Here is a 21,991-nt window from a genome sequence, read left to right on the forward strand (position 1 = left end):
ACCCTAATCCAACAATGACTGTAATAATAAGACAAACCATAGAGCTCTATTTGCATAATCTAAGTTGTATTGAAATCGCTTTTTAAGGAGTACAACAAATGGCTGGTAGGGACTACAAGACATTCCTCCCAGGTTAGTGACATCACTAACATAAACCCCGCTCTTTATAGATTACAGTATTATGACAGAATATGCTAATCAATGACTAGAAGATAACTACACATAATCTACATAAATTCATCAACTAACCATTCAGAAATGCCCTGTTGAATTCTACATGTTGTCACTTCTTCTTGGGTATCTCCATCATTGTCTGACTCTGGTTTGAACATAAAAGGCTAAAAGTTTTTGAAATTTTCAGGACATGTCTGTGTGAGGTAAAATGACACAAGATGTTGAAGCTCCGCCCTCTGTTTCGGGAGCAGAAACTCATTTGCATTTAAAGGTACAGACACAAAACCAGTGCATTTTTGCTCACCTTAAAAAAGTGAAAATTTTGACATGCTATATAAATATTGTATTTTGAGCTAATACTTCATATACACACTCAGGGGACATAAAATACTTATTTTACATCTTGTGAAAAGGGCATTATACCACCCCTTTAATGCTGTATCTTTAAAACAAGTGGATTTTGTCTTATGACATTAACATATTTTATAGTTTTTAAACTTGTTTATACTTGTACAACCAGTGCAATAAGATAATATACACTGTATTCAAGATACATTATCTGAGTAAGCAAGTATTATGCAGTGTTAAATTTATCCTCATTTAAGTATTTTGAGACATTTAACTGGGGGAAATTTAACAAAAAAAAGGCAAACTTTTTTGCATTCTTCATATACACAATATATATATATATATATATATATATATATATATATATATATATATATATATATATATATCATAAAAAGCTGTATACACAATAATTTATCTAAAATAAAAATAAAAGTATTGTCGACAATCATTCCCTTTTTTTAATAAGCAAAAAAGACACAATACTGAGAAATATTATTGATAAATTGAGTATATCCTGTGTTGACCATTCTGCAAAGAGGCTGTTACTTTGTGACTCTCTTTGTTGAGAGTCATCACAGAGCATCGCCCCTCTCTGAGCTCTCGTACTTCTATAAAGGGAGGTGGTCCTCCAACCCCTCCTGTTCCTTCTCCCTCACACTCCTCGGCACTTATCAGACCTGCTCACCAAACAGGACACAATGTGGCTCGCTGTGTTTTACATATGGGGAAACCTGTTAGCATTTTCTGTGTGTGACATCTGCCCAGAAACCTCAGAGGATGCTGCTTCATGGGTAAAGCTGAAGCCCCTGGGGCACTGCGGGGACGAGGAGAATTTGTGCCCTTATCGACTCACCCTCCCTCCTCTCTCAATCCAGCTTCCTAGGTCTTTTATGGAACTGGAAAAAATGGCCAAGGAGCTGCAGAACCTAAAGGAAGTGGTGAACCAGCTGAGACAGGACTGCCAAGAATGTAAGAACAGCCAAGGTATTGAGAGAGGTGAATGGAAGCACCACAGCGAAGAAGAGGAAAAGAGACCTCAAAGTCTCAGGCATAACATCAGCATCAAGGAGACACAAAGTCATAGTGGAGAACAAGTTGTCCAGATCTTCACTTCAACCCTACCGCAAAGAGACACATCAGAAGGTGAAGGAACTGTCAAGGGTGGCGTGAAGAGGCTCGATCATTCCACTCTGGAAAGTCAGAGATGGAACATTGATCAGAGGATCGATCTAAACCAAGGCACCACAGATCAGAGTTCTGAGATGAGCAGGGAAGTAAAAATATTCAACCCCTCGCTTGATAAGATACCAGAGGATATATCTGAGGTCAAACTGGTGGCCTCACCTACAACTGAAGAGATGGAACTCAAGTCTAAACAAAGTAAATTTATAGAACCATCCCTTCCTAGAAAAAAGGACGATGTACAATTCGCAACCCATGGGAAACTGCAGCCAAACAACCTCAGGGATGGACAAGTAAAGAACATCAGTAGCATCCTGGGGGCAAGAAGAAGAGTGCAGAATGTGCCTGATCCTAACAGGTTAAGCAGCATTTTAAGAGATGCTAACACTAAGACATTGGATCTAAGCACATCAGCTGGGAACAGAAGAGTTGTAAAGTTTCCTGGAGTAGGTGGACCGTTGAGGCCAAAGGGATCCTACATAAACAGTAGAGTTGTCAAGGCTAACAATGAAGACAGACTGAAGAACCCTGCTTTGGTGAGAAAGACTAATCCACAAGCTGGGGACATGACAGTCAAGACTGAGCCAGAAGGGGCTGGATTTTCCCCAGCGAGAAGTGGCGTTATGAGGGTAAAGGAAACAAGTTCTCATATAGCAAACACAAAATCTGGTGTAATCAGTGGACTGATCCCATCAACAGATGACCAAAACAAACAAGACATCAGAAGGGTTTCTGGTCCCAGAACAGATGATGGACATGGCCTGAAAAATGCAAGCCAAGGCACTATCCATATTGAGAACAATTTGAGAAAGGTAAACAAGACTGAGATTACAAGACTTCCAAAAAAACATAGTAAAGAAAACCAAGGAGATGTGAGTCACATAGCCACAAATAAGTCAACCTCTAGCGTTATGAACCAAGCTGAACAGCCAAACAGATTTAAAGAGGAAAAGCAGCATGCGGGACTGAGTGAAAGTCTGGTAGTTATTAGTAGTGAGTCAGAGACTAGTTCCAAAGTGGATAGAGAGGACTTGCCTTTCCGAGGAAAACAGGTGGAAAAGGAAAAATATCTAAACCCAAACACAGAAACTAATAATGGACAAATTGATTCCACAATTTTGGATAAAGCTGACAGCACTTTTAATGAAAGGACAGTTAATCCACTGTCACCAGACCTTAAAGATAAGATACGGCCAGGAACGTTCATTGAAGGGGCAAAGGAGGAAATTAGTATTAGCTCCCTGAGTGCAGTGGCTGTGAAGAAGGACATCCCGAGGCACAGCAAAGGCATCTTGTTGGAAAAAGATCTAATAAAGCCTAACCTTGTCCCAACTACAAAGAGTAAATTGATAGATAGTACAGTGAGTTTGACCAGTACGGTTCAATCACCAGTGGCAGGCCAGGGGACAAAGAGAATTTCAATAACTCCACTCAAAGCTGAAGTTGAAGAGGAACAAGCAAAGAATAGCAAAAACATCAGCAAGATACATGAAGTAAGTCAAGACAACATAAGATTTGTAATGCCAAACCTCCTAAGACACCCTGAGATGCATCCAACAACTGTGAATCCACCTAGAGGCCCCAAACAAAGACAACCTAATATCATTAACAAAATGTCAGGAAACAGGACTATTAGAGTAACTTCGAAGCTGTCTATTCCAGTCAGAAGCAGCAATATAGCCAGGAAAAATGGCACTAGAATTATAAAACAAAGTTATATAAGGAGGAAGCCAATCTCTCAAAGTGAGACAAACATAAACAGAGACTTCAAGACAAAGGTAAGCACAGTGACTCAATTCTTCAGTCCCAATGGTACAACATCTGCTGTAGAACAAGAACAAAAAGAAGAAATCAAACACACCCCGCAGGTGACGAGGTCAAACATATTGGATAATCATTGGTTAAAAAACAACATTACGGAATCAAAATCACAATCAGAGACTAAAAATGCAGGTGATGCACAAGATTGGGATAAGGTTCATGAAGATAAGTACCGAATTGGAGACAACAGAGAGACATCAAACATTGGGTACCATGCAGAGGATTCTAAATCTCAAAGTGAAGCGTCAAATTCACCTATTGATGGGAAAGAAAGCAAGATATTTAGTTTGGGAACCGCTGATAGAAGCAGTCAACACCCATTTGAAGTGGAAAAAACCAGCAGCAGGAATAAAAGGCCAACTGCATCCACCTTAAAGAAAGAGAAACTAGGAACAACTCAATTCACAACCTCAACACTCTCTTTTACGGACACAGACCATAAAGATAGTACAAAAAACATTCGTTCAGTGACAAACACACATGGTGAAATGGCTAAAAATGTCAGTCAGGATACACCCATAAGCTTTGAAAATATCGGAGAAACAAGAGAACTGGAAATTATCAAACTTAATAAAGAAAGAGTGGAAGAAAACCCTGGAGAGATATTGTCCAACCCAAACAGTGAGGACACGGACCAAGGTTACAGTGAAGGGAGTTACACAATTCCAGTTGTTTTGGAAACGCTTACAAATGTTGAAGAAATTAAAGGCTCAAAGCTTTTCTCACTCACCCCTGAGGACACAGCTGAGGGATTTAAATCACATGTAGTCAGTGATGAGGTAACAGAGAAAGAGCAAGTAGAGAAAAAGATCAACAACACCTGTCTCGGTGATTGTAACACTAGACCAACTCAAAAGTCTACAACCCAGACAAGGCCTCCATTGGACTCTGGAAAAGGTAAGGAACAACCCAGGTTGTTAATTTTTAAGTTCTCTCCAAGTTGAAGGATTATTTACTCTTATTTCACACTGAAAAAATTACTCCAGAGTGTTTAGAGTATGACAGTAGTAAATGTTTATTTGACAAAGTTACAGTATAGTGAAATAAGTCACTATTACTCTTTGTATAGATTACTCTCAAGGTTTCAGGAGAGTGCAAACAGGGACACATCTTCAAAAATGACTATAGGTAAAAGCAACCCAGATAATCATTTTATCCTCAGTATCCTCTAGGACATGTTCTGTGACCCTGCACTTTATCTTGATCGTGTGATAGTATTCCAAAATTCTCCATAGCAGGGATAAGGATATAGATCCTCATCTGAGTAGCAGATGTTGTGGTTTTTGTGAAGAGGACCAGCTGTAGGCGTCTTCTTTTGTCTGATGTATCAGGATGCGGTGTCTTTGTTGAGCTTGAGGAAAGGCTCAAAGTTAAAAACTTTTCAGCAAAGCATAATTAATGCATGAAGACTAAGTTCAGTACCATCCTGTGCCTAAATATACATGTCCAGTGATCGGAGGGAAAAACAATTGGCCTCGTTGCTAAATGTACAGTAAGCTCTTGAAATCATGAATAAATACAATCAGATGGTCCACATTTTTATGTATAAAACAGCCTTAGCATTTCTCTTAAATGAAATATTAAGTATTGTCTGCCGAGTGCAGCTTTTTTATAAGGGACAGATAACAATTTCAGTGCATTTTGCCCTGTTTTCATATAAAAATTAATATGATCCAGATTTTCAGCTGAATGTTTTTATTTCAACCCAATTGAATATATTTGTATTGTGCTTTACACAACACACAAAAAAATTCCTTACAGGCTTCTAGTTCTCTAGATGACATTGGTAAGGAAATACTCCCTAAGATGTTTAACCAAATGTAAGCATGCAGATCTAGGTTGTTTACTCATTGTAATAGCATTTATCATCAACAGAGGGTGAGGTAACCTAAAATAATTTTTATTGCCTACAGAAAAAGGACCCGCACAAGACTGCGCTGATTACATTAAGAAATCACGAAGGAATAGTGTATACAGAGTAACGCCGCAGCCGAAAAACAGCACGTTTCCTGTTTTCTGTGACATGGAGTCCTCTGGTGGGGGCTGGACATTGATTCAGCACCGTTTTGACGGCAGCACAAGCTTCAATCGCACCTGGGACGAGTACAAGAATGGATTTGGTAAACTAATAGGGGAGTTTTGGCTTGGCAATGACAAGATTCACTTGCTGACCAGGGCAAAAAACATGTCATTGCGAATAGATATCGAAGACTTTGAGGGTGTCAGAGAATATGCCCATTATGACCACTTCCATGTAGCCAATGAAAGCCAACAATACCGCCTGTCCATCGGTGGCTATTCCGGTACAGCTGGTAATGCCATGCGGTTCAGTAATAAATACAATCACGACCAGAAGCTGTTTACCACACCGGACAGAGACAATGACCAGTATCCCTCCGGAAACTGCGGGGCCTATTACAGCTCAGGCTGGTGGTTTGATGCATGCATGTCTGCAAACTTAAATGGGAAATATTATCAATCAAAGTACAAAGGGGTGCGTAATGGGATATTTTGGGGTACGTGGCATAACATTACAATGGAATATTACCCAACCAATGAAAGACAAGCTTTTAGGACTGTTAGAATGATGATAAGACCTAAACATTATGCAAACTAATACCAATCCTAAAACCTACCAATTAAATTAAGCTACCTTATGATTTTTTACTATAGAAGAAAACGGAAAGTCCTTTAAGTACAAGAAATGTTTCTGTATCTATGTTGTTTTTTGAACTGTACACATATGCATTAGTATACACAACTGAGCCCTCTTGAGTTGCTTTATAAATACTGTATTGCATAAAACAATACTATTTACAGATTCAGCTACTTTTTTACTTACAAACAACAAAATGTTTGTAAGTCTTGGCCAATCCATGAATGTTTACATAGATATATGCACTATTTATTTATTTTTTAATAGCTGAATTAAAGTATCTGTGTTATTTTCAAACATTTTAATTATAAACCCCCAAAAAGTACCATGTACAGACAATTCTTTCTAATAAAAGGAAATTTCAAACTCAGTAAAAAAGGAGGATCATTACTTAAAATGTACTAATGAATAAATAATGAAATATAACTATAATAAAGCAATAATACAAATTTCCAATCTCAAGAATAATTGAAAGTTGTGTGCTGAATTTTAACACCTTTGCATGATCTTGAAAACATCTGTAAATATAACTATAGGCACTTATGGATGGAACATAGTTGTCGTAAAGAAAATAAATGTGTATCTTTTAATTACAAGGATGTTGTTATTTCTTTTTATTTACACACTGCACAAGAGAAAATAAAATTTCGTAAACATGTATTATGCAAGTTCTGCAACGCAAAACAAATAAGTGTATAATTAAGAAAGACAGACTTATAAATTATACACCATTAGAACATATGTCTTTTCAGTTAGCAAACCACATTGTGTTACAGTACTGGTTGAAAAAACAGTGTGTATGCAGCACGTTAACTGTTATTTTTCAAATGTCCATTATGGTATGCTGCTAATGATTTCAGTGTTTCACTAAAATGCAATAAATATTCTAAGCAACATTCACAATCAGTTATTTCTGTCACCTGAGTGGAAACTCACCACTGAGCCAAAATTCGTTAACCTCCCTGCATCATTGTGAACATGAAACGTGGGCTATTCAGCTTCATCCTTGTGCCTGAAAGAAACAAGCAATTCCTGATAAAGAGCTTTAAATAGCTGTACATTCTTATTGTCCGTTATATATTCCCCTCCTTATGAATAACATCTACTTTCAAGATGATTTTACACCTGAAGAATACAGTAAAGACTTCTCCGCTGGCTTTCAAAGAGTACCGTTCATATATTCAGTCTCTTCTGAAGTGGAAAACGTTGTAGCCCAGTTCCACCATGGCCCCGATGAGCAGAGCCCACAGAGGGATGCAAACCGAGCTCACCAAGATGTTCATTAGGTGCTCTAATTTGGCACAGAGAGTCAGACAAAACGCCAGTTTAAGCAGCATGGCCACGAGGTACCACACGCGCTTCTTCAAGTTCTCCGTCCCGTTGCGAGGGTCGAACCCCGGCTTGCAGCGGCCTGCCATTTTGACAATGAGCATGAGGAGGAGAATAAGATCGAAGGTCCAGACAGGAAGGAAGATGAGGAACCAGCTCCAGTTGATCTTCTCGTCTAACTTGAGGACCAGCATAATGAGGAAGATGAGTGTGAAGATCCATGTCAGGAGGACTCTTTGAGCAAGGGACATGTTCATTTGAAACACTGGCCTAAGGGCACAGCAACAGGCTGATCTGAAAGAGCAAAAAACAATAATCATCAGAAATATGAGTTCAATTTACATGCCTAACACTCAGTTAATTTCATCTTGTGGAGTTGAATTCTTTCTAGATCACGCTGCTAAAGGGGTCGTTTTAATTTAACAGTCAAATGAATCGTTTCACATTAATAACAATGTAAAGCTATATTAAAAATAAAACAATATTTGTATATATTTTATAATATTTTTTTATTAGTCGTTTAAAATAATAGGCACTTTTTAAATTCAATTTTAAATAGATGTTACGCTGATAATATAAGATGTATTAACGTAAATCGCATTATATTTATTAAATATGCATTTTCACAAAGAGTCATATGAGATTAACGTTATGCATATTCACAAACCGGCTATAAGTAGATTTCATATTAGTTTAACAATAAATCATTCATTATCAAATCTTAAAATACTGCAATGGCCAGTGGTCAACGATTTATTCCATTTTAAACTGTTTTAGTTACAGTTAGTGTCTCCAAGTTAATAGTTTTAACTAACTTACCCACCAAACTGTAACGTTACTTGACATGCAAGGCACACAGATGTGCTGTCTCACTAATAAACGAAAAATGGCTTTATTTAATCTATATTTCATCTTAATCGTCCCATCCTGAGACATTCTCAAAATAAATGAGCTGTTCATTACTAGCACAAAACTAGCATAGACAAACCGGACTGCCTCTTTTTCATTCTATGAGGACAAACCCAAGAAAAGAAAAATTTGAAATTTGCATTGGAAAAAACTTACCAATGATGAAGACAACCCGGCTGGCCTTTAGGTTAGAAAGATGATTAAAGCTAATATCCCTATTCCCACTGTATGAACACTGCTACAGTACAGAACAGAACAGACGTTTTCAAAACAACTTCTCTTGAAGGACTAAGTTGAGTGTTCGCAGCGCCACCTACCGGCCTGGAGGACGCGCATCACACAGCAAAGGGAGTAGTTGACCCAAAAAATTTAAATTCTATAATTTACTCATCCTCATGTTGTTCCAAACATGTATGAGTTTCTTTCTTCTGTTGAACACAAAAGAAGATATTTTGAAGAATATGGGTAACCAAACAGTTGACAGCACCCATTGATTTCCATCTTAGCATAGGAACAAAAAAATAATAGGCTAATATGGTCAATAGAGTCCATCAACTGTTTGGTAACCAACATTTTGCTAAATATCCTCTTTTGTATTCAGCAGAAGAAAGTAAGTCATAAAGGTTTGAAACAACATGAGGGGGGGGGGGGGGGGGCAAATTATGACACAATTTTCATTTTTGTGTGAACTTTCTTTTTCATTTATCTGTTTTAGCTGTCCAGCTGGCTTCTTGTTGGTCTAAGATGGTCTACCAGCTTTTTTCTTCTTTTTAATCTAATTTTACTTTGAAAGAAAACAGTATTGAGCAGGAGAATGGCAAAAAACCAAACAAAGAACAACACTTGAACGCTAACAATGTTACTAAAAAACACCCTTGATGTCTCTATTCAGCCTCAAGATGGCACTGCTTCACTATTTTTAAAGTCGTTAAACAGATTCTGCTGGTAGCAAACTGCTCTAGTGAGGCTCTAAAGATGAATCTGCACTCGAAAGAATTTAAATGTATCATTATCCCAATAAAATATAGGAATTGCATTTTGCTTTTAAGTCACAATGAAATCAAAATCATCAATTCTTGTTTTTTATGGAATATTGCAGTACTTAAATTTAAAAGTACCTATAAATTTAGCCGTGATTTAAAAAAATGTATGTGCCTCATAATATTTAATCAAAATCTCTTCTCTTCTCTTCTCTTCTGATGTGTTGACTGGCGAGAGAGCGGGATCAACCTGTCACTCACATGAGATGTGCACCAATAGCAAACCTTCCATCCAATCAATTCCAGATGGACAAAATCAAGTCCCGCCCTACATTTGATCTTCTTCGAGAAGCCGTTTCACTAGGGGATCTGTTTCATGCCGATTTTAATTTCAACCTGTAAATGCAGCATTTCTCCTTGCTCTTTAATTGCTGTGCCATGAAAGACAGTTCACACCCCCAGGAGGAAAGAAAGTTTTTCAGATTTCTTTTGGGTTGATGCCACACCTGAGATAACCATCAAAAACCACTTATTTCCAATATATTATTACAATCATCTATTTTCAAAAATACCCTAGGGTACAGACAAGAAGATGCAAAGTGTGCACTGATAGCATACAAAAAGCCACATGCATTCTGAATCCTTTAATGAGCTTATTACCCTTTGCAAATGTCCTGTTGTGGCTGCCATTACTGAGGCCTTAAGGGGATGTCAGCACAAAAGCCAGGTTATAATACAGCGGCTTCTTTGCTCTGTTGCTTATCAGTGAAACTACACAACTGCAAGCTGCCTTGAGGCCCTGAGCTGAGGACGGTGTTTTAATTGGGTCAGTCTGAATCTGCAGCCTGTTGCCATATCATGAGTGTATAGAGAGCTGGAAAAAGCATCACTCTGCCTCTTTATGGAGATGCAAAAGTTTCAGCCTACACACACACGTCTGGAACAGTCTGCTACTTCATTATGAAGATTTACTGTAGTTCTTGCATAGTAAACATAGTTTTTATGTAGTATTTGTAGCAGGTTACTTAGCTACTTTTTATGGAAAGTAATGCGTTACATTCATTTTGCGTTACTTTTTCTCACCTGGGCTGGGCTTGCTCGTTTGTTTTTTCAAAAATTTTCAAAAGTGAAATGAATAAGCCTCAGGCTGAAGGAAATACAAATTTGCGCGAGAGGTTAAATACATGAAGTATATTAGCATTATTTAACATTTAATTATTGCAGGTTTGCATAAGTAACATAGATATAATTTGTTGTAAATTTAAAAAGTAATGCGCTACTCGTTAAAAAAAGTAATCTGATAATGTAACTCACGTTACTTGTAATGTGTTTCCCTCAACACTAATTGATAATAACTGAGCAACGCAGCATATTAGAATGATTTCTGAAGGATCACGTGACACTGAAGACTGGAGTAATTACACTAAATTACAATTTAAAATATATTAAAATAGAAAACGGTTAAATTTGTTTGTATTTTTATTATGATGATTATTTCAAATAAATGCAGCATAAGAGACTTTTTCAAAAACATTAAAAATCTTAATAATTTTTGACAGATAGTTTGCCTTTTCTGGTATTTCTAATAAGAACTGTAATCATTTTAAAATGGAATTCATATGAAACGTACACAATTCAGATTGCATTTACACCAACATGTGAAAACTCACATCTCTTTGACCCTGTGTAAGGTAAATTCAATCCGGGGCTTCAATTTCCTCTTGTGGATATGTAATGTGGTTGTCATGTTCAATGAGAAATTGCTTCCTCTCTGAAGAGCTTTGTGGGCACTGAAATAGGTTGCTATGACATGCTCATTCACCGTGTCCTTCAAGAGAAGATTAAAAGCTTGATATTGAAATCATGCTTCGTCACCAATGCAAGACATCTTATTTACTCCGAATGGGCAAGGAACGCAGAATGTCAGACGTGAAAAACACGTTTCTGCCGTGTACACGCACACACCGTTAAAATCAAGGATCCTCAAGCCCTGCTTGGCTGCGGCTCCATTATCTTCGGTTCCGGCAGTATCCTAAGATTTGTGTCTATTCCCCAGCGTACTTTAGCCCTAGGGCTGTCTGTGTTGATTTATGTTTGACAGCCATTGAACTCATCACAGCCTTGTGCGAATATCCATATTGACCTGTGGCCACTCACATTAAATCCTATCGAGTTTAGTCTTGCATGATGTTCGACCTCCTTAAAGAAGGCTGTCTTAGAGCAATAGGACAATTCATAGCTATAGCATTTAAGTGCAAATCTATCTTAGGGAGGACAAGATCGATAGAAAAATGCAGCCATTTGTGCTTTTACATTGGATCTGTGCATATGAAAATACTTCATACACAGCACATACACGACACAAGCAGAGGCTTAATTTGACTTAGTAAATATATTAGAAGTTGCAAATAGCTGCAAATAGCCATAAAGACTATTACCACACCAAGGTTTCATGAGTGTAAGAGCATTTTTTTTTTATTAGCCACTTGTATATTAACCACAAATGTATAATATATGCATGTATGGTCAGAATTAATGGCACCCCTGGTAAATGTGATCAAAAATGGCTGTAAAAAGTAAATCTGCATTGTTTATCCTTTTGATCTTTCATTAAAAAAAATTAGCAAAATTCTAACCTTTCATTGAAGTAAAAGAATTGAAAGTGGGGAAATTTTCTCCAAAACACGCAGGCCATAATTATTGGCTCTCTGTTATTAAATACTTTTTGCAACCTTCTTTTGCCAAGATAACAGCTCTGAGTTTTCTTCTATAATGCCGGATGAGTTTTGGAGAACAACTGACAAGAGATCAGAGACCATTCCTCCATACAGAATCCCTCCAGATCCTGTAGATTCCCAGATCCATGTTGGTGCTTCTTCTCTTCAGTTCAGCCCACTCATTTTCTATAGGGTTCAGTTTAGGGAACTGGGACGGTCATGGCAGAAGCTTCATTTTGTGCTCAGTGACACATTTTTGTGTTGATTTTGACGTTTGTTTTGGACCGTTGTCCTGATGTAAGATCCAACCACGCCCCGTAAGGTTTCTAGCAGAAACTGTCAGGTTTTTATTTTTTTATTTTTTATTTTGTTGGTATTTGATAGAATCCATGATGCCATGTATCCCAAACAACATGTGGTGATGTAGGGGTTGTTTGATATATTTTTAAGGCTTTCTGACCCCCAAGACTCAAGAAATCTCTGCAATTCTCCATCTGTGATCCTTGAAGAGTCTTTGGCCACTCAAAATTTCCTCCTCACCGTGCATTAAGGCAATATAGACACACGTCCTCTTCCTGGCAGATTCAGAACATCTTTAGTTGATTGAAACTTCTTAATTATTGCCCTGATGGTCAAAATGGGGATTTTCAATTCTTTAGCTATTTTCTTACAGTCACTTTCTATTTTGTGATGCTCAACAATCTTTTGATGCACATCAGAACTATATTCTTTGGTTTCACTCATTGTGATGGATGATAAGGGGAATTTGGCCTTTGTGTTTCCTCATATTTAAACTCCTTTGAAACAAGAAGTCATAGCTAGACAATGTCATGTTCCTAGTCACCCTGGTGTGCTAAAAAAAAGGTAAATATTAATGGAAATATACTTCAGAGATTGTTTACTTTTTTATTTTAATAATTGTGGCCAAAGAGTTTTGGAGAAATTTTTTTATTTTATAATGTGATACTGATTACTTGTCCATGTTACAAACAATATATATGTATAACGTTGACCTTTAGAAATAAATCATTTGGCAAATGATGGTATGACAATGTGTTTATTGCTAAAAACGAAGTGTATAATAGATTTTGCCTTTATCTGTGTGTCATTTGATCATCAACCTGGCACAGACCGGTCAAAACAGTCAAGAATATGTACAACTGACAATATCTGCCTAAACTGGGGCTAAAAACTGCATAGTTTTTCTTAGGATCTGATTTGACCCACATGGTTTCAACAAGAACATTTCTATAGTCCACAGCACATGACTTCAAATTTACTGTACATGAGGGTGGACATGGATGTCCTTCATTTCAGTCATCATTACTGTCGTCCGTTGCTCCATTCCAGTTTAACAGTGGTCTTCGGTCTGAGGGGACAGACGGCTCGATCCGCTGCCACCGACTGGGCGGCCAGATGATGTGAGACGCCCGGCCGTGGATAAGACCCAGGGAAACCTGCGGAGATCAGAATCATTAAGCTAAACTACCACGAAAAGCTCTATAAAATCAAACAAAACGGTCGATTTCTAAAGGAGAAAGTAGCTTTTTGCAAGCTGTCGTTTAACAAAGACCAACTGGAACAAGAATTAGATGCTTTTCTCATCTAGTGAATACGAAGCAATATATCTCTAGCTAGAAGAGAACAGGACCTCATTGCTTTTTATAGCCAGAAAGACATGGGAGACATTCCAACAAGCTCCCAAAAAACTTTGATTTGGAGGGTATTGTAAATACCTGCAAGGTTTGGAGGGACTTGAAGGGGTGATAATGTACTCACCTGCAGAGGAGGATACAGACCTCACAAATCTTTGGGTTTAACAGCATGACGAGACCGCAATACAAGTTTAAAAAAGTACAGAGAAGCACTGAGAAGAATCTTACCAGTCCAGAATGATTTTAATAGTGTTTTTTAATATTTAAATAGTTAAAAAGTTTTAGTAATTTCATGTGGGGGTTTTTATTTGGTCATTTTTTTTATGTCTATATCTGGGGCGAGGCTAGAAATCTTCAAGTGGGTGGGCCTTCATAAAACAGGATGGGCAAAGTGTAAAGTACAATGACAGAATAAATATTAGGCCTATGAATTACTTTTTTTTAACTATAAACAGCTGGGCCTTCTGGTTAAACACGCAAATTATCTTATAATGAAGTGTCTGTGAGTTCGTGTTAAAGGAATTTAACGGATTCTGTGCTAGACTCGGTTGCTTGTAGCAGTACAATTTTGATATCCAATTTAGGCTTTTTAAAGTAATAAACTGATAGATATTTGCTTTGCCATTTTCAAATTAAACTGAACCAGGGTGTCTACAAATATAAACAAGTTTAATTGAAGACTTTTTAAGACCTTTTTAATGCCACTTTGAATGAAATTTAAGACCAAAACTGTGATGGAAATACACATTATGTTACATACGTAGCCTATATGTAATATTTAACCTAAGTAATTGAAGTAATTTAAAAATTGAAATATTTAAGACCCATCGAATCTGAATTTAAGACATTTTAAGACTTTTTAAGGAGCCGTGGCCATCCTGTGAACATAAACGTGCTACGTCCTTACATGGTAACGATAACATTGTTATATTTCATAGCTTTTCCACTTGTCTATATAGTTTTGATAAACCTGTTAACCATCACCCCTGTTTTGAACCTAGGCCATGTTTACACCTGGTATAAAGATGTGCTTTGATATATCGGATCACAAGTGGAAGTGTAGTCAAAAACACATTTGAGCGGATTGCTAACGCTCATGTGGTCAAATGTTCAAACAGCTGCAAAAGATTATGGGAAGCGCTATAGCCAGATGGGATTTAAACTTTGTCGACTGGAGACCTAAGTTTGGTTTGAAGATGAAAAACGTAAACCACATGCTCTCTCACCATTCCTGATGTCTAACACACTCTCACAGTCGGCGTGATCTTCTGGCTATCAGAGCAGAAACAAAAGCTGCTGCTCTCCGTGTTTTCCCGTCATCTCTGTGCCGTTCATAAGTAAATTGTGTTTGCTTTTTATATTTCACATCAAAAGATGTGAAAAAGACTCATAGATTTACCCCCCCCCCGAGAAACCAGAATCCCCTCCAGTCTTCACCCACAAACGTTCTACTTTCTTCCTTTTGTGTTCCACTGTAGAAAGGAGAAAGTCCTGTACAGCCCTATGAGGGTGAGTAGGCTAAACGATGACAGAATTTACATTTTTGGCTGAACTATTGCTTTAATTCCAAAAATTGGATGTCTGAGTCGAATCCGTTTGACATTTTGCTGTTTAGAGGGCAAAATAAACACACAGTCAGGATTTTGTGACCCGACTTTCAATCAGTGCTTTGGGAAATGCTGGAGGGCTTGTCAGTATTTTTAGAACAAAATATTTCAAACTACAACATTAGAAGCCAGAGCAGAATTAAAGATCAATCTAAATTCTCAAACAGATTTAAATGTTGTCTTGAAAAGGGCATTAAGTGGAAAAAAAAGACAAGGTTTTCCCTCCACACACACGTAAACAGACACATCTTGCTCCATTATTATACATCAAGTAAAGGTAAAAGCGCAGTCTTTACTGATAAAAGTGAAAGCAATTGCCTGAAACATCCAACAAGTGTATTTGCATAGTAATTTAAAACTTGATGTTTTTTCGCCAAATATATCTCTCCCTTGCATGTTCTGGCCTGGTCTTTGGAGAGAACAGAAAGTGTTTTGGGTAATGGATGTGAAACAATAATAAAAGAGACCTAGGAAGTATGTGGTTCAGTGAGAAACGTATTCATTTGCTTTCTGACAAGAAGGATCATTAAAAATCTGCCTGAGGACAAACCTCAGCGAGTACTGAAGGTATACACAACAAAATCATGCTGAGTCAGTGACTTAACAGACAGGGCCATTTGTTTTTCTTTCTCAGTCCAAGTAAGCAAAACCCAACATTAAAACATTTCAAGGACGAATCTGAGCAGCAGATCTTGATGTATTGTGAATGACTGTAGTGAGATGTCACAGTCATGGTTGAAATGGGAGAAGGAATCACTTCTCTGTTTAATAATGTATCTGAGGAGCCGTGCAGCAAAGCATCTTCAAAGAACCAGTAATACCTCAATCTCTATACATTACAGACGGGGGTATTCGAGCACATCAAGGCTGTTAACAAAGTCCCCAGAAAGCGGCAATCTTTGTCTTTTTGTTGAATTTTTTATAACCACATCTATTTGTGGCTAAATCTGCCTACGGTGGTTGCTTTCAGAAAACATCCTTTGAAATTGCTGTTTTCATCGGTCACCTGTGGCATCAGACAAATGTATAACATCATGAGAAAATTACTACCTGATTACTTCTATTGCATGTTTCATTTTGAAATTTCAAATTCATATTCATATAACATTAATTTTTATTTGCCTGCTATAGTCAATTAAATAACTAGTTATGTACGTTATTTAGGCCTACACTGCCGTTCAAAAATTTGGGGTCAGTAAGATCTTTTTAATATGTTTTCGAAAAAAACATTTATGCCAAATTTCTGAATGGTATGTATATATAAAATATTAATAATAAATAATATTATTAATAATATATAAAATATATGTTGTTGATGTTATTTTGAAACTTATTGGTAAAGTAACATGAATAAAACATTATCATTATTCTTATCTTGAGCTTATATTTTATTTTGAATAATCAATTGTTGTGTTAAAGTTACAAATGTATCTAAATACCCATACCTAATAATATAATTTAAACAAAATATTAATTTGAAACTACAATTTAAAAAATCGTATGCTACTAAATCAATTCAACAAGGTTGTTTACAGGACGCTCTCTCGTCTCGTTTTGGTCCATACATCTTTTCAATAACATTAAGAATCCAGTTATGATTCACACTCAAAATTCAAAATCTTTTGTTATTTTGGAGGAAAACACAAACGTTTCGGTTCTCAGGCCTTCTTCAGTGTGTGAGGTTATCTGAAATCACCCACTATTTATACAATTCATTATTTCTTAACATCACAATCAATTTACAGGTTTAATTTATGCTAAATATTAAATATAATTAGTAACTAAAATCACACATCATCATCTAGCACTTAAGTATCATTCATCAACAACTAGCCCTGGATGATACACAAGTGTTAGATGATGATGTGTGATTTTAGTTACTAAATCAAATCATCCATTGTGTTTAAAATGTTGAAAAATGTTTTTGAATATGTTTAAAAATGTTGATTTAAGAGAATAAGTGTAATGTGTAACTCCCTAACATGCTGTTGGTGGTTCCCAAGGCATTGCTATGCTATTGCTATACTTGGTGGTTGCTTTATTATACTGTTAAAAGAGTTCATTCCTAATTGTGTCCACTAGATATAACTTGTTTCCATCCTTCAATGTTGACTAGAGATTTTGTTCTTAGCAAGCAACTAATTGATTACCGGTCCAAATGTGTTGCTGTCGAAACTGTGGCCATGATGATCTCCCTCGATCCACAGATGTCCATCTGGAACTCTTACAAAACGGTTTTTATATCCCAGCGTTCTGTTAAAGGAAAATAATGTGTTAACACAGGATTCTGATTGCTCTTAATGCAGGAAAACCAGGCTGTTTTTCATTTTTCATTGTTTATTTTACAGTTGACCAGCAACATGTATCCACCAATCCTGCATTTGGCTCTTGCCTCGCTCTCTAAATCTAAGATCAATAATTAATGTTCGCACAGCTGCTGCAGTCTTTGTTTTATATTTAAGATGACTTTCTGACATAGCAATAGCTCATATCCATTGCAGGCAGTGCTGTGAGTGCTCTAGAGCGAGAGCGTGGAGGAGATTTTAGGATTTTTAATGGTAGTTTTTCAAACTCAGCCATCATAAAACTAAATTAACTTTGTCTTCCTATGAATCATCTTGAAATCAAACTCTCGAAGTCACCAAGCCTGGGATTTCCTCGACCGAATCCCAAGATCACCTTGAGATGTAATGTTGTTGGCCATAAATGGTTTGATGAGACATTAATGTTTAATGATACTTACGGCTAAATGGCGCATTTTGTGCGATACAAGCATTTAAAGAGGGCCAAGTCTCAATTGGCGTGTTTAATAAGCTCAAACAGATCCTTCTAGCGGTTTGTCTGCTGCTACAAAGGCCTGTTAGTCTGTGTAAACACTTTGCAGGCAACATTTTAGTGGCAACAAAACAATATTCTTCAATTTCAACCCAAGAATCAATCATAAAGCCATCTAGGCCACATTAAACTTGGAGGTTCATTTCTAACTCCACCAACAACTTTCGAACAAACTTACTTGATGAAGTCACCTTCGATCCCAATGACCCGTTTGATGATCTTCTGCTGAGGGTTCTTCGGGCTCCTACAGAAGGAGTGAACAGATATTAGATGGTATGGCTGGCTACAGCATTTGCATACTGATGACAGAACTGCTCTTGGTTTATTTGAGGGAGCTGCTCAGCTCAGTGGATTATGGGGCATTAGGGACAGTTTTCGGAGACCAGATGGGTCTTATCTGTTGGAGAGAAGTCAAGAAAAGACTCTATGAAATGTCAAAACTCTTGATTTTTCAGAGGCGCAATATTATAAGATCATAATAGATCAAAAAGCTTTTACTGAAAATAACAACATTGTTTCTCGTAATTGTGACTTTACATATAGAAAATAAAGAAAAATAACTTTTTAAAAATGTCGAAAGTTTATAAAATGTACTAAAACTAAAGTAAATAGTAATTAAAAAATATTAATAAATACTACAATAGTATATAAATAATACTAAAATAAGACTACAAAACCATATTATATATAGATCATATTGTAGACATTATAGATAATCATAATACATTCCATAGTCGAATAAAATTAATTTTCCATGACTTTTTAAAGTAATAATTACTTAAAGTCCCGCTGTGGTGGAAATCAAGCTTTTAAATGTTGTTTTTGATATGCTTTAAGACAAACCATGTGCAAATTCATAAGTCAACACTATTACTGAGTATTTTCTCCTTAAAACTGCAGTTTACAAAGACAGTGATCATCATCAACATCAATGAATCTCTGAGCTGGTGTGAGTGAGTGGAGGCGGGGCTAATTTGAATATTCATAGAACCACGTATACTGAATGAGGCAAGGGTGTAGAGTCACATTCAAGCTAAGGCATGAATAAAAAAAAAATTCAAGGAAAAACACATCTACACTTATGTTCACGGCTCTGTAAGTATTATATCTGTAGTGTTTAAAATATTTGTCCCATCAATTTTGACCTGTTCCCTTAAACCATTAACCCACGATGACCCTGACCTAGCCTAGAAATCTAGACGCACCCTAGCGGCAGCAACATTTATTTTGCAGCCAGGGTAATCTAGCAACTCTCTGTTGGCTTTCGAGCTGGAAAAACCAAACTCCAGTCAGGCCAATCACATCGTGTATAGAGTTGGTGGGCGGGCTTAACATAATGACTGCAGAGTTGTGACGGTTCCGCGTGATTTCCATAGGTGATTCCCCTGCTACTTGAAAATAAAGAAGATCTTTCGAATCAGCTTTGGCCGTGACTCTGGAGGACTTGGAGTTTGGCTATTCTTTGAGAAAAGAACAAAGAACGGCACTTAAGTCATTCTTAGAAAAGTAAGAGGTGTTCTGAGTTTTGCCGACCGGATACGGCAAAAGTTTAATATATCAACTAGCTCCGCTGGTGGGAAAATGCATGGGACTCACTCAGCCACAACCGTTCGATGTTCTGGTTGGTTGTAGCACTGTCCTATTGCATGCAGAGGGAATTTGAAAGACAACCGTTTATCCCCCCCCTCGAATTGAGGCATGCCAATGGTGAGTTCCCAGACCTAACATCTTGATGTGGGTCTGGCTTGCCAGGCTAACCCTGACCGTGAGCGAGCCACAACCTCGTCTTCGGGAAGACTGCAAACTTCTGAAACCTTCTGCCACTGGTTGTCACTCCATGCTTTATGGAATTTCGTGTACGGTAATCTTTTCTGCTTGTTGCTTTTCCGCAAGAATGCTTTCTCAGCTGAAACACACCCTGTAAGTCTTGTTATAAGATGACTTCTCACGGCTGAAATGTGTAATTTGGTGCCAAACATCTCTCACATGCTGAGCAAGCACTTCAGTGAGAAATTGCCTACTTTCTTTGTGACAGTTTGAACACCATGTCTTGAAAATCTAGGTACATAAGAACCAAACCTGTTACAAGATATCAGTAAGAAAGTTTGGGTTATCTTTTATTGAATAAAGTTTATTTGTGTTTACTCTAATGCTAGTTTTTAAAGCCACCATAAAATCAGAATGGATAATTATAGTTGTGAATTTGTTGGAATGGAATATTGCAGTATTAATTATAAATGATTTCTCTGTGCACAATATTATTTTTTTCAATTCATGTTCCCTCATAATCTTTAATAAAAAATAATTTCCCTTCCCTCTTGCAGCTCTTCTCTTCTCTGAAGATGTGTTTACTGGCGCGATGGCAGGATCAACCTGTCACTCACATGAGATTGACCAATAGCAAACCACAACCATCCAATCAAATCCAAATGGACAAAATCAAGTCCCGCCATACATTTTTTTCTTGTTCGAGAAGTTATTTCAGATATATACATCACAATAGGTTAGAAAAGACTATCGCTACTTCTGCTTCATGCCGATTTAAACAACATTTATAAAGTTTTTTGTTGACCTACAGTATAATGTGTTCCCAAAAAAGACAAATATTTATGCCATCATTTTCTGTTTTAAAGTTCATCTATTTATTTAAATGTAAAATTTATTTTCAGATTTAAACAATACAAATAAAAATTCACTGAACGCCACTGTACATAACTTCAAGCTTCCTGTCAGAACCTATGCACCATTAAAGCTTCAGACAGCTCTAGCTCACACACACACACACACACACACACACACACACACACACACACACACACACACACACACACACACACACACACACACACACACACCTCCTCTGCAACATACCTGACGCTCAGACTGATTTGTGCTTTTCATTACTTCTGCAGGCCTGAATGTTGTTGGTGTTTATCTCAAGTGTTACATACGGCGTGCTGGGAGAATATATTCTGATTTGTCAAGTAAGATTTTGCAGTAACTGCAAGAACCCAGTTGAGTGTGTGTTAAGAATGACTTATCTAAAGGCTCCCAAAAAGATTATATTTTGTCCAGACTGGAAAAATTAGAAAGCTCTCATTTTGCAGAGCTTTCCAAAAATAGTATAGTAATCTATATATATATATAGACTCCATATCACTCATACTATCAAATAAAGAGACATTTTCTATATAAAAAACAAAACAAAACAAGAATTGTCCATTTTTATTTCATGGTGAATTTAATGCATCTCAGTATTGGTTTTTGTAATATAACCAATTTGTATCCACGTTGTTATACTTAAAGGAATAGTTCACACAAAACTGAAAATTATCCCATAATTTACTCACCTAAAGCCATCCTATGTGTATAGGACATTCTTCTTTCAGCCGAACACAATCAGAGTTATATTAAAAAATATCCTGGCTGGCTCTTCCCAGCTTTGTAATGGTATTGAATGATGTCTGATTTTTTGAAGCTTCAAAAAGCTCATTCATCCGTCATAAATGTAATCCACACGGCTCCAGTGGGTTAATAAATGCCTTCTGAAGCGAAGCGATGGGTTTTTGTAAGAAAAATATCCATATATACAACTTTTTAAACTATAATCACCGGCAACGTAAGAGTGCTCACGAGAGAGGCGAGTGACAGGGGTAGAGTGACAAATATATGGATGCGCTTTCTGGAGCTTCAAAAAAACTCAGGCTCTATTCAATGGCTGCATCTGAAATCGCATACTTCCCTACTAGTAGACGAAAAACAGTGTGTGACAAAA

At 37.0% G+C, this 21,991-nt stretch overlaps 3 protein-coding genes across 7 annotated transcripts in view; 1 reads left to right on the forward strand and 2 right to left on the reverse strand.

Moving 5' to 3' along the window:
- Nucleotides 1-1,129: 1,129 nt before the first annotated feature.
- Nucleotides 1,130-6,777, forward strand: fgl2b (fibrinogen-like 2b). Its single transcript, XM_077210882.1, has 2 exons — nt 1,130-4,425; nt 5,442-6,777. Exons 1-2 carry the CDS (start codon nt 1,224-1,226, stop codon nt 6,143-6,145), a joined length of 3,906 nt encoding a protein of 1,301 aa, XP_077066997.1. The 5' UTR covers nt 1,130-1,223; the 3' UTR covers nt 6,146-6,777.
- On the reverse strand, nt 4,697-8,753 carry tmem60 (transmembrane protein 60). Of its 5 annotated transcripts, none has more exons than XR_013196654.1 (4): nt 8,579-8,753; nt 7,355-7,807; nt 7,121-7,196; nt 4,697-4,869 (listed from the first exon to the last, which is right to left on the reverse strand). XR_013196654.1 is itself a non-coding variant. In XM_077210884.1 (3 exons), exon 2 carries the CDS (start codon nt 7,768-7,770, stop codon nt 7,366-7,368), a length of 405 nt encoding a protein of 134 aa, XP_077066999.1. In that variant the 5' UTR covers nt 7,771-7,807; nt 8,579-8,753; the 3' UTR covers nt 6,784-7,196; nt 7,355-7,365. The 5 variants fall into 5 exon arrangements, 2 of the variants coding, with proteins under 2 accessions (XP_077066999.1, XP_077066998.1); XR_013196653.1 differs by having other exon boundaries at nt 4,697-4,879; XR_013196652.1 differs by having other exon boundaries at nt 4,697-4,879; nt 7,121-7,807; nt 8,579-8,750.
- Nucleotides 8,754-13,157: 4,404 nt separating this feature from the next.
- immp2l (inner mitochondrial membrane peptidase subunit 2) overlaps nt 13,158-21,991 on the reverse strand; it is an 89,844-nt gene continuing 81,010 nt past the window's right edge. The window contains exons 4-6 of the mRNA XM_077210931.1: nt 18,395-18,460; nt 17,532-17,634; nt 13,158-13,576 (exon numbers count right to left, since the gene is read on the reverse strand). Of these exons, the coding sequence (XP_077067046.1) occupies nt 13,433-13,576; nt 17,532-17,634; nt 18,395-18,460 (313 nt within the window). The 3' untranslated portion in view covers nt 13,158-13,432. The remainder of the gene's footprint in view (nt 13,577-17,531; nt 17,635-18,394; nt 18,461-21,991) is intronic.

Source organism: Siphateles boraxobius, unplaced genomic scaffold, assembly GCF_051911475.1.
Source record: "Siphateles boraxobius isolate OS27281-9 unplaced genomic scaffold, OSU_SipBor_1 65, whole genome shotgun sequence".
Taxonomy (NCBI): domain Eukaryota; kingdom Metazoa; phylum Chordata; class Actinopteri; order Cypriniformes; family Leuciscidae; genus Siphateles; species Siphateles boraxobius.

Excerpts from the sequence above, each read along its gene's own strand:
- fgl2b (XM_077210882.1), top strand. The coding sequence starts at position 1,224 with ATGTGGCTCGCTGTGTTTTACATATGGGGAAACCTGTTAGCATTTTCT. Across the intron at positions 4,426-5,441 it reads TCCATTGGACTCTGGAAAAG|AAAAAGGACCCGCACAAGAC; the intron begins GTAAGGAACAAC and ends TATTGCCTACAG.
- tmem60 (XM_077210884.1), bottom strand. The coding sequence starts at position 7,770 with ATGAACATGTCCCTTGCTCAAAGAGTCCTCCTGACATGGATCTTCACA.